Genomic DNA, 14,366 nt, shown 5'->3' with positions numbered 1-14,366 from the left:
CATGTGTTTGTTTGTGTGTGTGTAAGAGAGAAAGAGAGAGATTGTGCACTGGTTGGGGGAGAGGAGAAGCATCGCCCAGAGATCTTTAGCCCAGCTGGTTTCAGAGATCTAGAGATCGCACGCTGGTTGGGGGGTGGGGGAAAAGGAGAAGCGTGGCCCACCCTGCGCCAATAATCCCGCCCACCCTGCACTCATCCCTTCCCCCTTGGGGGAAGCAGCCAGCGCCTGCCTGCCCACCCACCCTGCATCCATCCCTGCTGCCCACCCTGCACCTGTTCCTGGGTGGTACATCACTGCCAATTTTTGATATTGGACTGTAGATCACAGCCTACTTGGACATATCTGGTCTAGGGCTAGTCACTATCTTTGATAGAGGTAACTCATGGTGATGTTGTGAAAATATGAGGCATGAGGGAGAGAGGAAGAAGCTTGATGCCACCTTGACCTTGGAAGGTGGAAGGAATTTAAGGTAATGAAGATGTAGACATTGTGTTATAGCAATAAAAGCTATGGTGGTAAGATAATTTCCTGCAGAGACAATGCCCCAGTGCTCATATAGTACATTGATCCTTCCTTCCTCTCCTCTGTGCTGATACCCTGCTGTACAGCAGGAGGAAAAATGGACAGGTGGACTTTTTGACAGCTGGGGCAGGATGTACCACTGGTGAAAAATTGCTTTTGCCCAGAGCAGCCCTATATATTATATGTAATGGAGCATATTTGAAATATCTCATGCCTCTTTTATTATTTATATTTGCACTCAGCCACATGATGGACGCCTGATGACATATATTCATTTGCAACATGGCTAGTATTTTAACCAGCAAAACAGATATATAGAAAGGCATAAATATATTTAACCATTTAATATTTTCGTGAACACTTACTAATTTTTTTTCACCACAGAGCTTTAAGGCTCAGAGGATTTGGGCTGGTGTCCAATCTCTCAGTAGTGATGAAAAACTTCCCCCCCCCTTTAATTTTCCACCCACATCTTGGTCTTTCTTTCGAAAGCCAATAAAGGGATTTAGGGCTGCTTTGGCATTTTATCTTCATAAACAGAATGAGTAGTGCTAAAGCCCACCCTGAAAAGACTGCTGAGTGCAAGAGTGCTAGTTGGTTTTTTGAAGTTGGATTAACAGATAGCTAGGCTGGGAATACCTATAAATCACAATATTCTAAACTTGGAATCTCTAGGACATGTTCTGATTTTTGTCTTTATTTTAACAGGATTAGCTGAGCTTGATATTTGTGTGACAGTGAGTTACCGTCTTTGGGAAAAGTTTGGGGTTGAGGGGTACATTTGTTTCAGAAAAGAAGGCTGCTTTTCTTTTACGCCAAGAAATCAGACATTCAGGAACCGAGGAGGCAATTAACTTCTCCAAAAATGTTTTAATTTCTATTAATTCCATGTAACAGCAATTCAGAAATGTTGCTGCCATTTCCCTGCCCCTTTTAGGCAACTGAAGGGCAAATAGCTTTATCCTGAAGCTGAACTTTTAATATGATTTATTACAAAAGCAAATGAGGTAATTATTCCTAATTTACGTTTCTTTGCACATTGTACATGACTTCATGTTAGGAGGCAGTATGAGAATTTATGTTAGTAAAGATAACATAAAAATGGTTGTTATTTTAAGTCGTAGCTATAAAGATTTAACCATTCTGGTTGTGAAGAAACTTTATTCTTGTTATTCATGGGCTAGTTTGATAGCTGCTGCAAAGAGCTATACAGGCAATGACCAATTTAGACGTGTCCTAATGACATGCAGTTGCACATGCCTGCATACACAGCACTGAACCCAGAAACAGCCCCAAAATGTCATAAAGATGTCATGAATGGGCAAAGTGGACAGGGAAGGGGCAGAGCAGACTTATGTACAGTCTGCCAACATATGGGGGTGTCCAGAACGTAACCTCTGCACAAAAATGAAGATTGCCTGGAGTTAGTAAAGTACTGAAGGGGAGCGCTTTTTAATGGAGGCCTCCCCTCCAATGCAATATGAGTTCCACCCAAACTTCACAGTGTCTATCACATGATAAGATTGTCTTGGTGTCTTCATTCCAGACCTTTCCCTGAAAATGTATCTAGCAGTGGTAGATGCTACAAGGAGACCTCTCCAAATTCTTCATTGCTCCCTTGTGTCTGGAATATCTACAGAATCCTTTGGAATTATAGTTTCCTTGGGGGTCTGAGCACTGCATTTCATATTATATGTCTCTGGGCTTCTTAAACCCTGGGATACTGTCATGAAGCACAAAGGTGCAAAGAGCCCTGGGACTTTCAGATTCCTAGGCAGCTAAGGTAAAGGTAAAGGGACCCCTGACCATTAGGTCCAGTAGTGGCCGACTCTGGGGTTGCGGCGCTCATCTCGCTTTATTGGCCGAGGGAGCCAGCGTACAGCTTCTGGGTCATGTGGCCAGTATGACTAAGCCGCTACTGGCGAACCAGAGCAGCGCACGGAAACGCTGTTTACCTTCCCACCGGAGCGGTATCTATTTATCTACTTGCACTTTGACGTGCTTTCGAACTGCTGTCAGGAGCAGGGACCGAGCAACGGGAGCTCACGCCGTCACAGGGATTCGAACCACCGACCTTCTGATCGGCAAGTCCTAGGCTCTGTGGTTTAACCCACAGCGCCACCTGCGTCCAGGCAGCTAATGTCCCTACTAAATATTTAGTCATCCTGGAAAACTGTTTACCAGAGTCCTTGCTGTCTGAAATGCTGCCATTTCAGTATGCCAGTTATCTGGGGTGAACTGAGAAACCTCACAGAGGCCTATGTGAGATATTCCCAGTTGTTGCCATCACCACCAACACCAGTTAAGTACATTTTCAGGGAAGAGACAAACAAGGGGGCTCATGGGATCAACAGTGGGACTTTGGATTTATTGCTACCCAGATGATGCCATTGAGGATGCAGTGAATTTGCAATGTAGAATTTTTGTGTGTGTGGTGATGGTGAAACAGGTTGTATTCTGATTTTATTTTTAGTAGGGGAAATAACGCTTATTAGCTGAGCCCTTTCTGAATCAAACCAAAGGGACTTTCCCATCATTCCATCCATAATAGGTGACTTACTTCTTGAATTACTTAAACTAGTGATAAACAGTAGAACAAGAAATCTTTAGTTAATAGGATTTTACTAGATTTTAATATTCACTTTGTAAAAAACCCTATACAGTGGTACCCCGGGTTACATACGCTTCAGGTTACATACGGTTCAGGTTACAGACTCCGCTAACCCAGAAATAGTGCTTCAAGTTAAGAACTTTGCTTCAGGATGAGAACAGAAATTGTGCTCCGGCGGCGCGGCAGCAGCAGGAGGCCCCATTAGCTAAAGTGGTGCTTCCGGTTAAGAACAGTTTCAGGTGAAGTATGGGCCTCCGGAATGAATTAAGTACTTAACCCGAGGTACCACTGTAGTTTAATTCAGATATCCTTCCCCCCACCCCCCACCCAAAACAGGGGAAATTAAACATTGCATGTACTTAGTAACTAAACCATCTTTGCATGTTAAATTAAAAACATGTGGTGGATTTCTCAGTGAAGCTTTCCTCTTTTTACTAATCAAAACCAGAAGAAAAGCAGTGGCATTATGGTATGGTGAATAGACTGAGCACACTTTGAATAAATATCCATTTCATGTTTTCAGAATAAATTAGCATACAATTGTAATAATGTGGAACTTCAAAACTACCTCCTGCCAAATTGGGGAATTGAAGTATCTGAAGCTCTCCTACCCATTGGTTATACAGGGTGCCTTTGGGTACTTATAGATGGGTCTTAATATTGCAAATGGGTTTCAGAGATTGCAAACAGCCTCTTGGCAACAGTTGGGGTTTTTTTAACCATTGGATTTTTCATGGAAAGGGTAAATTAGGATTAAGGGAGTTAAGATCTAGCATTTAGATGAAGACAATGTCACGTGGACAGTGTGAGAAACTTGCATGCCTGAGGAGTATCAATCCCACAATAATCTCACCTGCCTGGAAGCACCCTTTATTTCTGGATCAAAGCATTAGTGGCCTGTTACATTGCATGGTGGTGGTTGTTTTCATTTTGTACATCGAAAATCAATAAAATATATTTACAAAGAAGAAACAAGCATGCCAACACTTTGTAAAAGGAAGGAGGTCTGGAGGCTTCAACTAGGGTAGAACATAGTGACTACAGTAGGTTGCTTGTGGAGGCACACTACTAACAGCCCAGAATACCATTTTTGTGGGATTTGCATTGGCTGCCAATCTGCTCTTGTGCCAAGTTCAGGGATTGGGTACTAAAATTTAAGCTCAGGACCAAGTTGCTTGTAGGTTACTGGATTCCATAGTAGAGTTTCTCCTTGAAGTCCCCAAAATGCAGCAGGGCTTTCAGTGTGGCTGCCCCTGTTCCATGGAATAGTTTTACTGCTGAGATGTCACGTGCTGTCTAGCACTATCTGTATTTTCTGAAAACAATGATTTTTTTTGTCTCAACAAGCTTTTCCAGAAAAATTAAAAGGTCCCTGCTTACGTTTTAAATCTATGGCAATTTGTTTTTGTATTTTTAACCATGATTTTTAGCTGTTTTATGATATGGCTGTAAATCATCTTGAGGCATATGTAAAAGATGATTCATAAATTTAATATAATAATAGAAGAGAGAAAATAGTGGGGAAGGAAGGCTAAATTATTTTTATCTTCAGAGATTTGGATACCCGCACATTTTTGCATATGAGAATAACTTTGATGATCAATCATTTTATTTGTATGTCACCTTTCCAAAGTTAAAACCATGCTCAAGGCAGCTTCCAACATATAAAAACTACAAACCTAACAAAAGTAGTCACACACATATGTATTGTCCTACACATGCCTTTTCCATTATTTCCTGGAAAGGTCAAATGACTATGAAAACTTCCCTTGATGATTTATACAATGTGAATCAGATTTCTCTTTTTAAGCCCTACTTTGCTTGCAGTTAAGAAGTCTATTTGGACAGCAAAACAAAGCAGGCTATACAAAAATCACAACCAGTGGGAACTTCAATAAAAGGACAGATTAACAAGAGGCTTGGAAATAATTAAAAGTAGGTGTGCTTTTCCCTTCAGTACAGAATTTTATTAAACTTTTGTTGACATCTGATAAAATAAATACAAGTAAAGCAAGCTGTTAATATTAATTTGAAATACTTGATTTTTATCTTAAAAGTCCAAGAAGAAATTGGCTTTATTTTCTGATACCTTATATGATAAAAACCATTTTGCAGAGCTTACCTTAATGCAGAACAAATTAGTTAGCTATATTAGACCGGGGGGGGGGGGGATACTATTTAGTTTTTTTAAAAAACAACCATTATTGTGTTGTTTTGTCTTCAGCAACCTTTTAAACCAACTTTTCAACTGTAGTGTGTGTCTAAAAGTAGAATCTTGTTGGCTGTAAATGAGAGAGATGGAGAAGGGCCTTTGTACTTCACAGAACACAAAAGGGTGAAGTATCTGAAAACCTTGTATTTTATGCTTGGAATCTTCCGCAAACCCTTTTCAGGCATTCATTCAGTTTGGCTTCACTTGGCCTCATCCTTCTTTTAATTTTGCCTCAGCCAAAGCTCCTGAAGTGCCCTCAATGAGCTATATCAACTTAGGTCATAGGGTTCCCCAATAAAGTGAATGCAGCAAAGTTCATTAGCATTTCCCATGGAATTAGCATGTTGCCGGGCAGGGGCAAGTCTGCTGCCAAATACAAAAGCCCTGAAAAAGCCAGAAGTAAGAGAGCATTTACCTCAAGCATCTCAAGAGATGTTGGGGGTTGATCCTGAAACCTTTTACCTGCAGAATAGATGCTGTGCCACTGAGCTATGGGAGTGCTAAAGCTTTGCTCATGAGATGACATGACTACGACAATGCAGAGAATTGGTTTCCTGTAACATCTGGCCGACCCCAGCCACACCAAACAATAATAGTAGCACTTGCCATGTTTTGTGACTGAAAACTGCAGGTGTCCATTTCTCAGTGAAGTTGCAGTTCCCTCTGTAGTGAGTTTTTAAGCAGCTCCCTCACTGCAATTTATTGTCCAACATTCTAAAAATGGCAGTGGTATTTACACGGAGGCAAGGAGATGTTTCATTTGCTTGGTCATAATATTTCATTTCTGATCTTCCTATAATAAGGCAATAGAATCACTTCCTGTATTTTACCTGGTTGTGTGCATAATTTTGAAGTACAAAGCCAGCTGGGATATACTTTAAAGCCACAGTGACATTAATAACTCGGAGACATTTGTTGCTGTTCCTCTACGTCAAGTTAAATGTGTTTGGACCAAAAGTAATTACAGAAGAAGAAATATTTTGATCTTGGTGCATAAATTATTCCTAAAAAATGCACGGCTGGCTCTAATTCCCATGTTATAAGTTTCAGCTCCTGTTTATGGCTATTGTATAAATTGCTCTGAGACTGTGAAGGAAAATGTGGCATTTCAACAAATACTTAAACTTTTAATGAGACCTGTGTTTTGCAAGAAATCATAGCCACTTGCTGAACACCACCAAACATGGTATCAGTATCAGATTTCCACAAGCCTAGTTGTGGAGAGGAGAAAAAAACTACTTTCTAGAAGTATTATTGTTTACTACGGGTACTGCCATTGTTTTTAGGTTGTACCAATCCAATATAGTACAATTTCAATTTGATAGTTTTAAGATACGGTATGTCAGCTCAGCTGCTGCGAGAAAGGGAATTCAGTTTAAAAACAAATGTCATTGCCTATGACAAATAAGTAGTATACTTTATTACTAAAATATTGTTTTACTTTATCTTTTTAAATCCAAAAGAGATATCCATTCTATGCTGGGGAGCTATTACACAAATCATACCTGTTCAATAGTTCATTTGGGAGATAGACCATATGCTTGACAAGTAGAGCACCTCAGGTTGAATCCTTGGCCCTCTAGTTAAAAGGATAAGATAAGTAAGAAGGCCTCTTTGCCTGAGACCTTGGAGAGCTACTGTTATAAGCAGACCTGGCATGGAAAGAGCTTTTAAGTGTTTTGCCTTGCTTGCTGGGCTAGGCCTGCTCAGCGTGGCTAGGAATGCTCATGCGAGATCTTGCGGGAACTGGCACAGCCCTGCAAGCTCTCTTGAGTATCCCAAATTCCACATAATGCATGGGCCTTGCTCCATAAGCAAGGTGGAGAGCTTTTAAGCTTGCATTTAACAGGTGGTGTCACTGATTTCCAACAATACCTGCTTCCAGAGGACCTAGAGCAGCTTTTCAAGGAATGCAAAGGGCATTATCAGAAAGGAGCTAGAATAACTCTCTTGTATGAGAGGAACCCAGCCCAAGCATCTCTGGATCCAAGCCATCATTTGCTGTGCCAGAGCACATGCAGCAGAGTGCTATGGAACAGGGAAAATTTTTGATAGAAGACTTATTCCCTCATAATCAAGGACATGTGGAAACCCTTTTCACACCATACAGTTATCTGGAAAATGAATATTGGATGAGAGCATAGACATATGAAATATTCCCCCATAGGAGGGGAAGTAGCTTCTGTTTCTCTTGTTACCCATGGACACAAATGCATACTTATCTCTAGATGGCTGCAGTGTCAATTGATGGCTCATATATGTGAAAAACCCCTTATAGATCAAATCCTTCTATATTGTATTGTGTTTTTAATATTTGATTGGGAGCCGCCCAGAGTGGCTGGGGAAACCCAGCCAGATGGGCGGGGTATAAATAATAAATTATTATATATTATATACGAATGCACTTATGTGTTGTAGTATTAAATGTGTTGTAGTTCCTCTGGTCTTCTTCTTCTTCACCTTGTTAGCACTTCATTGCTGTTCTCTAAACCTTCCATATAATAATATTCCTGGGGCTGTTATGGTGGTTGTTTTGTTCTATTGATATGGTATAATCAATGCTTTCATATTTATGTTCTTAAATGTCTTGTAAGTCACTTGGAGACCTCAGAGTAACAAGTGACTAATAACACAAGTAATAATAAATGATAAAAATGTATCACAAGCTCTTTGGAAACAGGCTCCTCCTTTTCCTTGGCACCTGCAACATAAAATCCTTGGCATTAGGACAAACCATAAATCGGAAGAAAGGAAGATACCTTTTTTTTATTCCACCTTCCTCTTGCAGCCCCCTGTACCCCCTGAAAATCTGCTCTGAAGTGTTTGGGGAACACTCTGGAGCAGCATGAGAGGTGGTGCAGAAACTGCAGGCATGAGGGAATCAGTGTCAGTTGATTCCTGTATCCGGCAACCTCCATTGGATCTTGGCCTGAATGGGAAAAGCCATTCAATATGTGGAGCTGCAAGTCTGTATCTAATCACTTAAATTTAAAAGGAAATACTGTAAAAACCACATTTTTGCCATAAGCAATAGCAAATGTATATTCTTTGTTGTCATCCTTAGGAAAAATGTCCAGTGATCGCGCTTTTAGGAAACAGCAACAGCTCAACAATATGGTGGCCTTAGTGAAAAAGCTGGCTAAACCTGGAGATAAAATTGTGGATTTTTGCAGTGGTGGGGTAATGTATTTGTTTGTTTGTTTGTTTGTTTGTTTGTTTGTTTGTTTGTAATAAAGTTCAGTCACAGTTGTTTTTGTATGTTTATAAGTCCAACAGCACAAGAGTCCAAAACTCTGGAATTTGATCTGCTTTCAAAGTCTCTGTCAATATTTTACTGGAATATTTTGTTGTCAAATGGATCAGCGCTTTGGGATCAAGGTTTATTTGTGCATTTTCTTCTGCTTTGAACAGGGCCATGTTGGAATTGTCCTTGCTCACGTACTTCCATCATGTCAGGTAAGGTTTCAGTAAAATGTAAATTCAGACTTTAATAACCTGGAATTTCAGATACACAATTAAAGACAGGCTGTTTGTAAAATATGTGAAAGTGATAGAATTATCTAAATCAAACACCCACTCACGTTTTTTTCATGGTAGAATAAAGTACTTCATTTACCCGTTCTAATATTCTGAGTAAGATAAAGCACTGTTTCTCTCTCCCAGCAATAAAATTAGTATGACTGAAGGCAACTTTTAAAAAGTAAGAATAAAAGTAGCACAGGGACATCCTCACACCAGCTCTCCAAACTCTCAAATAGACACTCTAAAACCTTTTTGCATGCAAAACATTTATTCTGCGATTAAGATAAAGCCATTGTTTGAGAACATGAACTTAATTCTTCCATTTCAGTGCAGTTAAGCAGGATCCTACAAGCTGGGGGTGTGGCTTATGAAGAGAGGCTCCTGGTGGACAAGCAGGAGGTGGGGTTTGTGGCTTTCATTGTCTGACAGACCCTTCCTTATTTTAGGTCCAATATAAGACCTTGCGGGACGCGGGTGTCGCTGTGGGTTAAACCACAGAGCCTAGGACTTGCCAATCAGAAGGTCGGCGGTTTGAATCCCCGCAACAGGGTGAGCTCCTGTTGCTCGGTCCCAGCTCCTGCCAACCTAGCAGTTCGAAAGCACGTCAAAGTGCAAGTAGATAAATAGGTACCGCTCCGGCGGGAAGGTAAACGGCATTTCCGTGCGCTGCTCTGGTTCGCCAGAAGCGGCTTAGTCATGCTGGCCACATGACCCTGAAGCTGTACGCCGGCTCCCTCGACCAATAAAGCGAGATGAGCACCGCAACCCCAGAGTTGGTCACGACTGGACCTAATGGTCACAGGTCCCTTTACCTTTATAAAACCTTGCATGAACTAATCTCAAACTGTCGCTAATTTGGGGTAGTTTTTCATTTTGGCTAAGTTGTTTTACAGACAACATTACTCCTTTCTGGGCTTAGTAACAGAGAAAACCATCAACAACCCCCCCCCCCCAAAAAAAGAGTGAGCAATCCTATCACAGTTTAAACAAAACAAAACAAAAACTCAATTGGAAATCACAATCAAAAGCCCAGATTGGCAATCTGTGTTTTTTCCCATTCTTCTAGAAGGATTTTATATGAGAAATGCCCTGATGCAGTTACTGGCTGATAGAGAAATGCCCAGATGCAGTTACTGGCTGATAAACTATAGAAGCGGGATTTGTATGCTTCCCTAAGGAGCAACACATCTCCATATTAAGTCTCAAGGAGATTTTCTCTGGGAAATTTGAGTCTATCATGTTCAGGCTTACAAGTGAACCTGAAAAAGTTGGCCCTCTTCCAAATGCTTGAAAAATGAACCAGAGAGGTCTGTTCACGGATACCTTTGGGAACTGCTACTTCCACAGTTCTCCAAAATTGTGTTAACTGGGTCCAATTGCCACAAATGTGTTTGAAGAAACTAGATGTGACAGGCACCATGTGTTTTAATTTGGGGAAAAAAATCTATTTTTTGTAATTTTTTCCTTTGTAAGAGCAAAGCCTGGCTACACATAGGATAGTTGCCATATGCAATATAACTAAATGCTTCCAGCCTATGGTCTTCTGCAGAGTAGCACTTACTCACAAGATGGGATACTACATTCTGCGCAGTACCAGAAGAAGATACTTTTTCTTTCTGCCTTGATTAATTTATTTATAAAGCTATTTGTATACCACTGTGTCCTAGAAAACTCCCAAAGGAGTTGACAGCAATAAAACAAAAAACCATACATTAAAAACCATAACAAGTTAAAAACAGACATCAACTAACCATTGTGGAAGGATGTATTCTTAATTGCCTGCATAGGTGTAGCACAATATAAAAGTTTCCGGCATGCATTTAAAAGTTGGCACACAAGTTGCCTGCTGAATCTCTATTGGCAGACCCAAACTGTCCCTTTCACTGGGGCAGCAGCAGTCATAGATGTGTTGCTGCATCAGTGTCAGGCTTGGAAGCCCCTCTGATAGGTTAGCAACATGGAGGTACTTTGCATTATGCTTTGAAAGCAGCCCGTACAATCTTTCACTAAGAAAGCAGTGAAGTTTGCTTGGCATGCACAAAATCCTGCATAGTCTGGTTTGATTAAAGGATAGAGTCAAGTGAAGTCTGCTGTTATTAATGACTGGACAGATACATTTCTGTTTCAGAATACAACTCTCTCGCCTGCCCCTGCCCCGGCAAGTGCTTCAACATGCTATTGCAACAATTTTTATTTCACCAAAAAGTTTACCATAACTAACTGTTATTTTGTGTAAAATATAGATCATATTGGTAGAAAATAAAGAGTTGTCACTGACACGTGCTGAAGAAAGAAGCAGTGTGCTAGGATTAGACAACATTTGGTTCATCCAAGCAAATATGGACTATTTTAAAGGAAATTTTAATATAGGGGTAAGTGATTTTGAAAATATTCATACTTTGCTGTTATGTAATGTTAAAAAGAAAATACTGTCTTCATATATTGTCTTATCACTTATAACCTATCACTTAATATTATGTAACCTCAACTTATTTTTCTATAAACCCTGCTATTGTATAAACTTGTGTTAACGGGAAATCAGAAGTTAAGAGTTTTGAGCTATTGCTAATTTGTTGATTCCCAACGGTTGTGCTGTGCACAAAATAAGGAATTCAAGTGTCCTTCATGCTGCCTTATAAGGCCAAATGAACATACAAGTTCAGAAAACAACTGAAGTTAATTAGTACAGTACTGAAATGGTGACATAGCAAAGAGGAGGCAGGAGGATTTTATTTTATCTTATTACAAGCAAATAGTAATAATGGAGCATTGAAGTTAGCTCTTGGAAGAGTGCGTTTAAAACCAGAACATAATTAGCTCTGTGAAATGTCAGCTTCCAATAATTATTACATTATTCAACACGAAGAAGTATGAAATGTCAGTAGAGATGATTTCTTAATAGGATAGTGACAGGAATAGTTGATACAAGTTCAGTTGATACACAAGGAGGCAAGAAGATACTAAGAGATGATGCAGACATAAGGCAGTCTGGTCCTTGAACATGCTTAAGGCTGTAATGCAGTGGAGAGAAACTTTTTCCAGTGCAAGGGTGGTATTTCCTTCTTGGCAGCCTCCTAGGGTCACATGCCAAAGATGGGCAGGACCTGAAGCAAAAGTGGATAGAACAATGAATGTACAGTCATACCTCATGTTACATTTGCTTCATGTTACGTTTTTCAGGTTGCGTCCTGCGGCGACCCAGAAGTACTGGAAAGGGTTACTTCTGGGTTTTGCCACTCGTGCATGCATAGTAGTGCTAAATCATGCTTTGCGCACAAGCGCCAAATTGCGCTGCACACCTGTGCAGATACTGCACTTCAGGTTGCGGGTTTTTCACATTGCGAACGGGCCTCTGGAATGGATCCCATTCGCAACCAGAGGTACCACTGTAAATGTTACCTTTCAACACACACACACACACACCACTCACTAGCCCAGGCATAGGCAAACTCGTCCCTCCAGATGTTTTGGGACTACAGTTCCCATCATCCCTGACCATTGGTCCTGTTAGCTAGGGATCATGGGAGTTGTAGTCCCAAAACATCTGGAGGGCCGACTTTGCCTATGCCTGCTCTAGCCTCTATCCAGGCAAGCAAGAGTCATTCAAAGGCAAATTCCAGCCAGGCAGAAACACTCAAGGGGCATATGAAGCAAAGCCAGTGAAGGGGGTGGTCTAGAGAGAGAGCAGCTAGGGAGAGTCCCAAGAACCAAACAGAGGCCTAGAGTGCCACATTTGGCCCTCAGGCCTGAGTTTCCCCTCCCTATTGAACTCAGTGGGACTTTCTTCTGAGTTAGTCCTGTTAGGCATTGAGAACATCTGTGGCAGAGATGGGGATCCCTTAAGCCTCCAGGTGTTGTTGAATTCCAGTGACCATCAGCCCCAGACAGTATGACCAATGTTCAGGGATGATGGGAGTTGTACTCCAGCAACATTTGAAGGGCCATGGTTTCTTCCCCATTTGTGGTCTGTTTGGTTTCAGATCTTGGCTAAGTTCAAACTGTTAAATATTACCCCACAGACAAGACTGTCGGGGAAAGACTAGACGATTTGTACTCCAGAAGGGAGGAGCTAAAAGGAGAGGAAATCACATACTTAAGGGCTGGGCTGCATTAAGCATCCTCTGGCCCAAAGGATTAGCCGATGTGAAAAAGAGCTATCACTGCAATCCTATATATGTCTACTCAGAAGTAAGTTCATAAGTAAGCTCTACTGAAAAGCCTAAGAGAAAACGAAATGATAGTACAGTTAGGACAGAGAGAACTGTGACATAAAAGATGGGAATTAAAAACACAAATCTGGATTGGATGAGGTGCCACACAAACCAATTGTAGAATCAGAGAGGGGATGCTTATAAATTTAGTTGTTCTTATCAGCAGATGGTGTTAAAAAGGTACATGACCCATATCAGCTGAACACCTTCATTATACAGTCATATTTGAGCAGGAAATGACTTTGGGCGTGGGGCGTTGAAATAATTATTGCTGCTGTATGCATAATTTGAATATTGCCAAGTATGAAATATTTACTTAAATATCTTCTTGCAATGTAATCTGTCATAGCAGTGCTGCAGAGTCTAGACTCTCAACTAGTCTTTAAAAAACCACAACCACAGTATCTTCAGTTCATCAACCATACCCAAACATTTTTTAAGCGCTATGTAGTTATCATGGTTACAGAACTATCTGTGACTGAAGCTGTCATCTCAGGTGACTGAGAGTAGACCTGGCAGGAAGCATTTCGGTTTGTTTTGAAACCTATGCCAGAACACTGTCAAATTTCAGCTATCTCCATGTTCAGCATAATCAGCCATGATTCATTTTGGAGCTCTATGAATGAAATATATAAGTAATACTGGAACATTCCTTTACCTATGAACCTTTCTGGGCAATTTTAACGCATTGTTTGATTAATATCTGAGGCCTGCAGTTTTTGTTCTTATCTGGAAAAGAAATGGCATCTGGCCCTATATGGTGATTAGAACTGTCAAAAACCGTTGGGTTGAGACCTTTATGTATCGTGCCAGATTTTAACTTTATAATGTTGTTGCACTAGTTCGTTTTGGATTAGTATTATATTTTATATCTACTGCCAAAAGTGAATATATTTTATTGAGCTAGCTACATTTTGTCTCAACGCAAGCAAAGAAAATAATGTATTATCTGGCTAAAAAGAGATTGATTTTGCAACAGATTGCTCTCTTTCTTTGATGTTGCAATAATTCAGCCATCCAGAAATGGCTGAATAGTAACTGAATGCACAGTTATCATTAAATTCCATTGTTTTACTTTCACAGGTAGCACTGCATGCTTGTGGTGTGGCAACAGACATGGTGATTGAACGCTGTGTCAAAGCTCATGCAGCATTTGTTATCTCTCCATGTTGTTATGGCTTCATTCAGAACACAGCCAAGTTTGCATTTCCACAAAGGTCAGTGGTTTGTTGACATCAATGTGTATGTATGGAGAGGAACCTAGGTTGACATTGACTACAAAGGCCTA

General features: G+C 40.6%; 1 protein-coding gene across 3 annotated transcripts in view; it reads left to right on the top strand.

Moving 5' to 3' along the window:
- Positions 1 to 14,366, top strand: part of GSTCD (glutathione S-transferase C-terminal domain containing) — a 55,720-nt gene that overhangs the window by 29,135 nt on the left and 12,219 nt on the right. For all 3 annotated transcript variants that reach the window (XM_081209346.1, XM_081209347.1, XM_081209348.1), the window contains 4 exons: positions 8,410 to 8,525; positions 8,757 to 8,801; positions 11,111 to 11,239; positions 14,162 to 14,295. In XM_081209346.1, the coding sequence (XP_081065472.1) occupies positions 8,410 to 8,525; positions 8,757 to 8,801; positions 11,111 to 11,239; positions 14,162 to 14,295 (424 nt within the window). The remainder of the gene's footprint in view (positions 1 to 8,409; positions 8,526 to 8,756; positions 8,802 to 11,110; positions 11,240 to 14,161; positions 14,296 to 14,366) is intronic.

Source organism: Podarcis bocagei (genome assembly GCF_964188305.1).
Source record: "Podarcis bocagei genome assembly, chromosome: 9".
In the NCBI taxonomy this organism is placed as follows: Eukaryota; Metazoa; Chordata; class Lepidosauria; order Squamata; family Lacertidae; genus Podarcis; species Podarcis bocagei.
The sequence above is the reverse complement of the archived record's forward strand: the minus strand, read 5'-3'. Positions and strand labels throughout refer to the sequence as shown.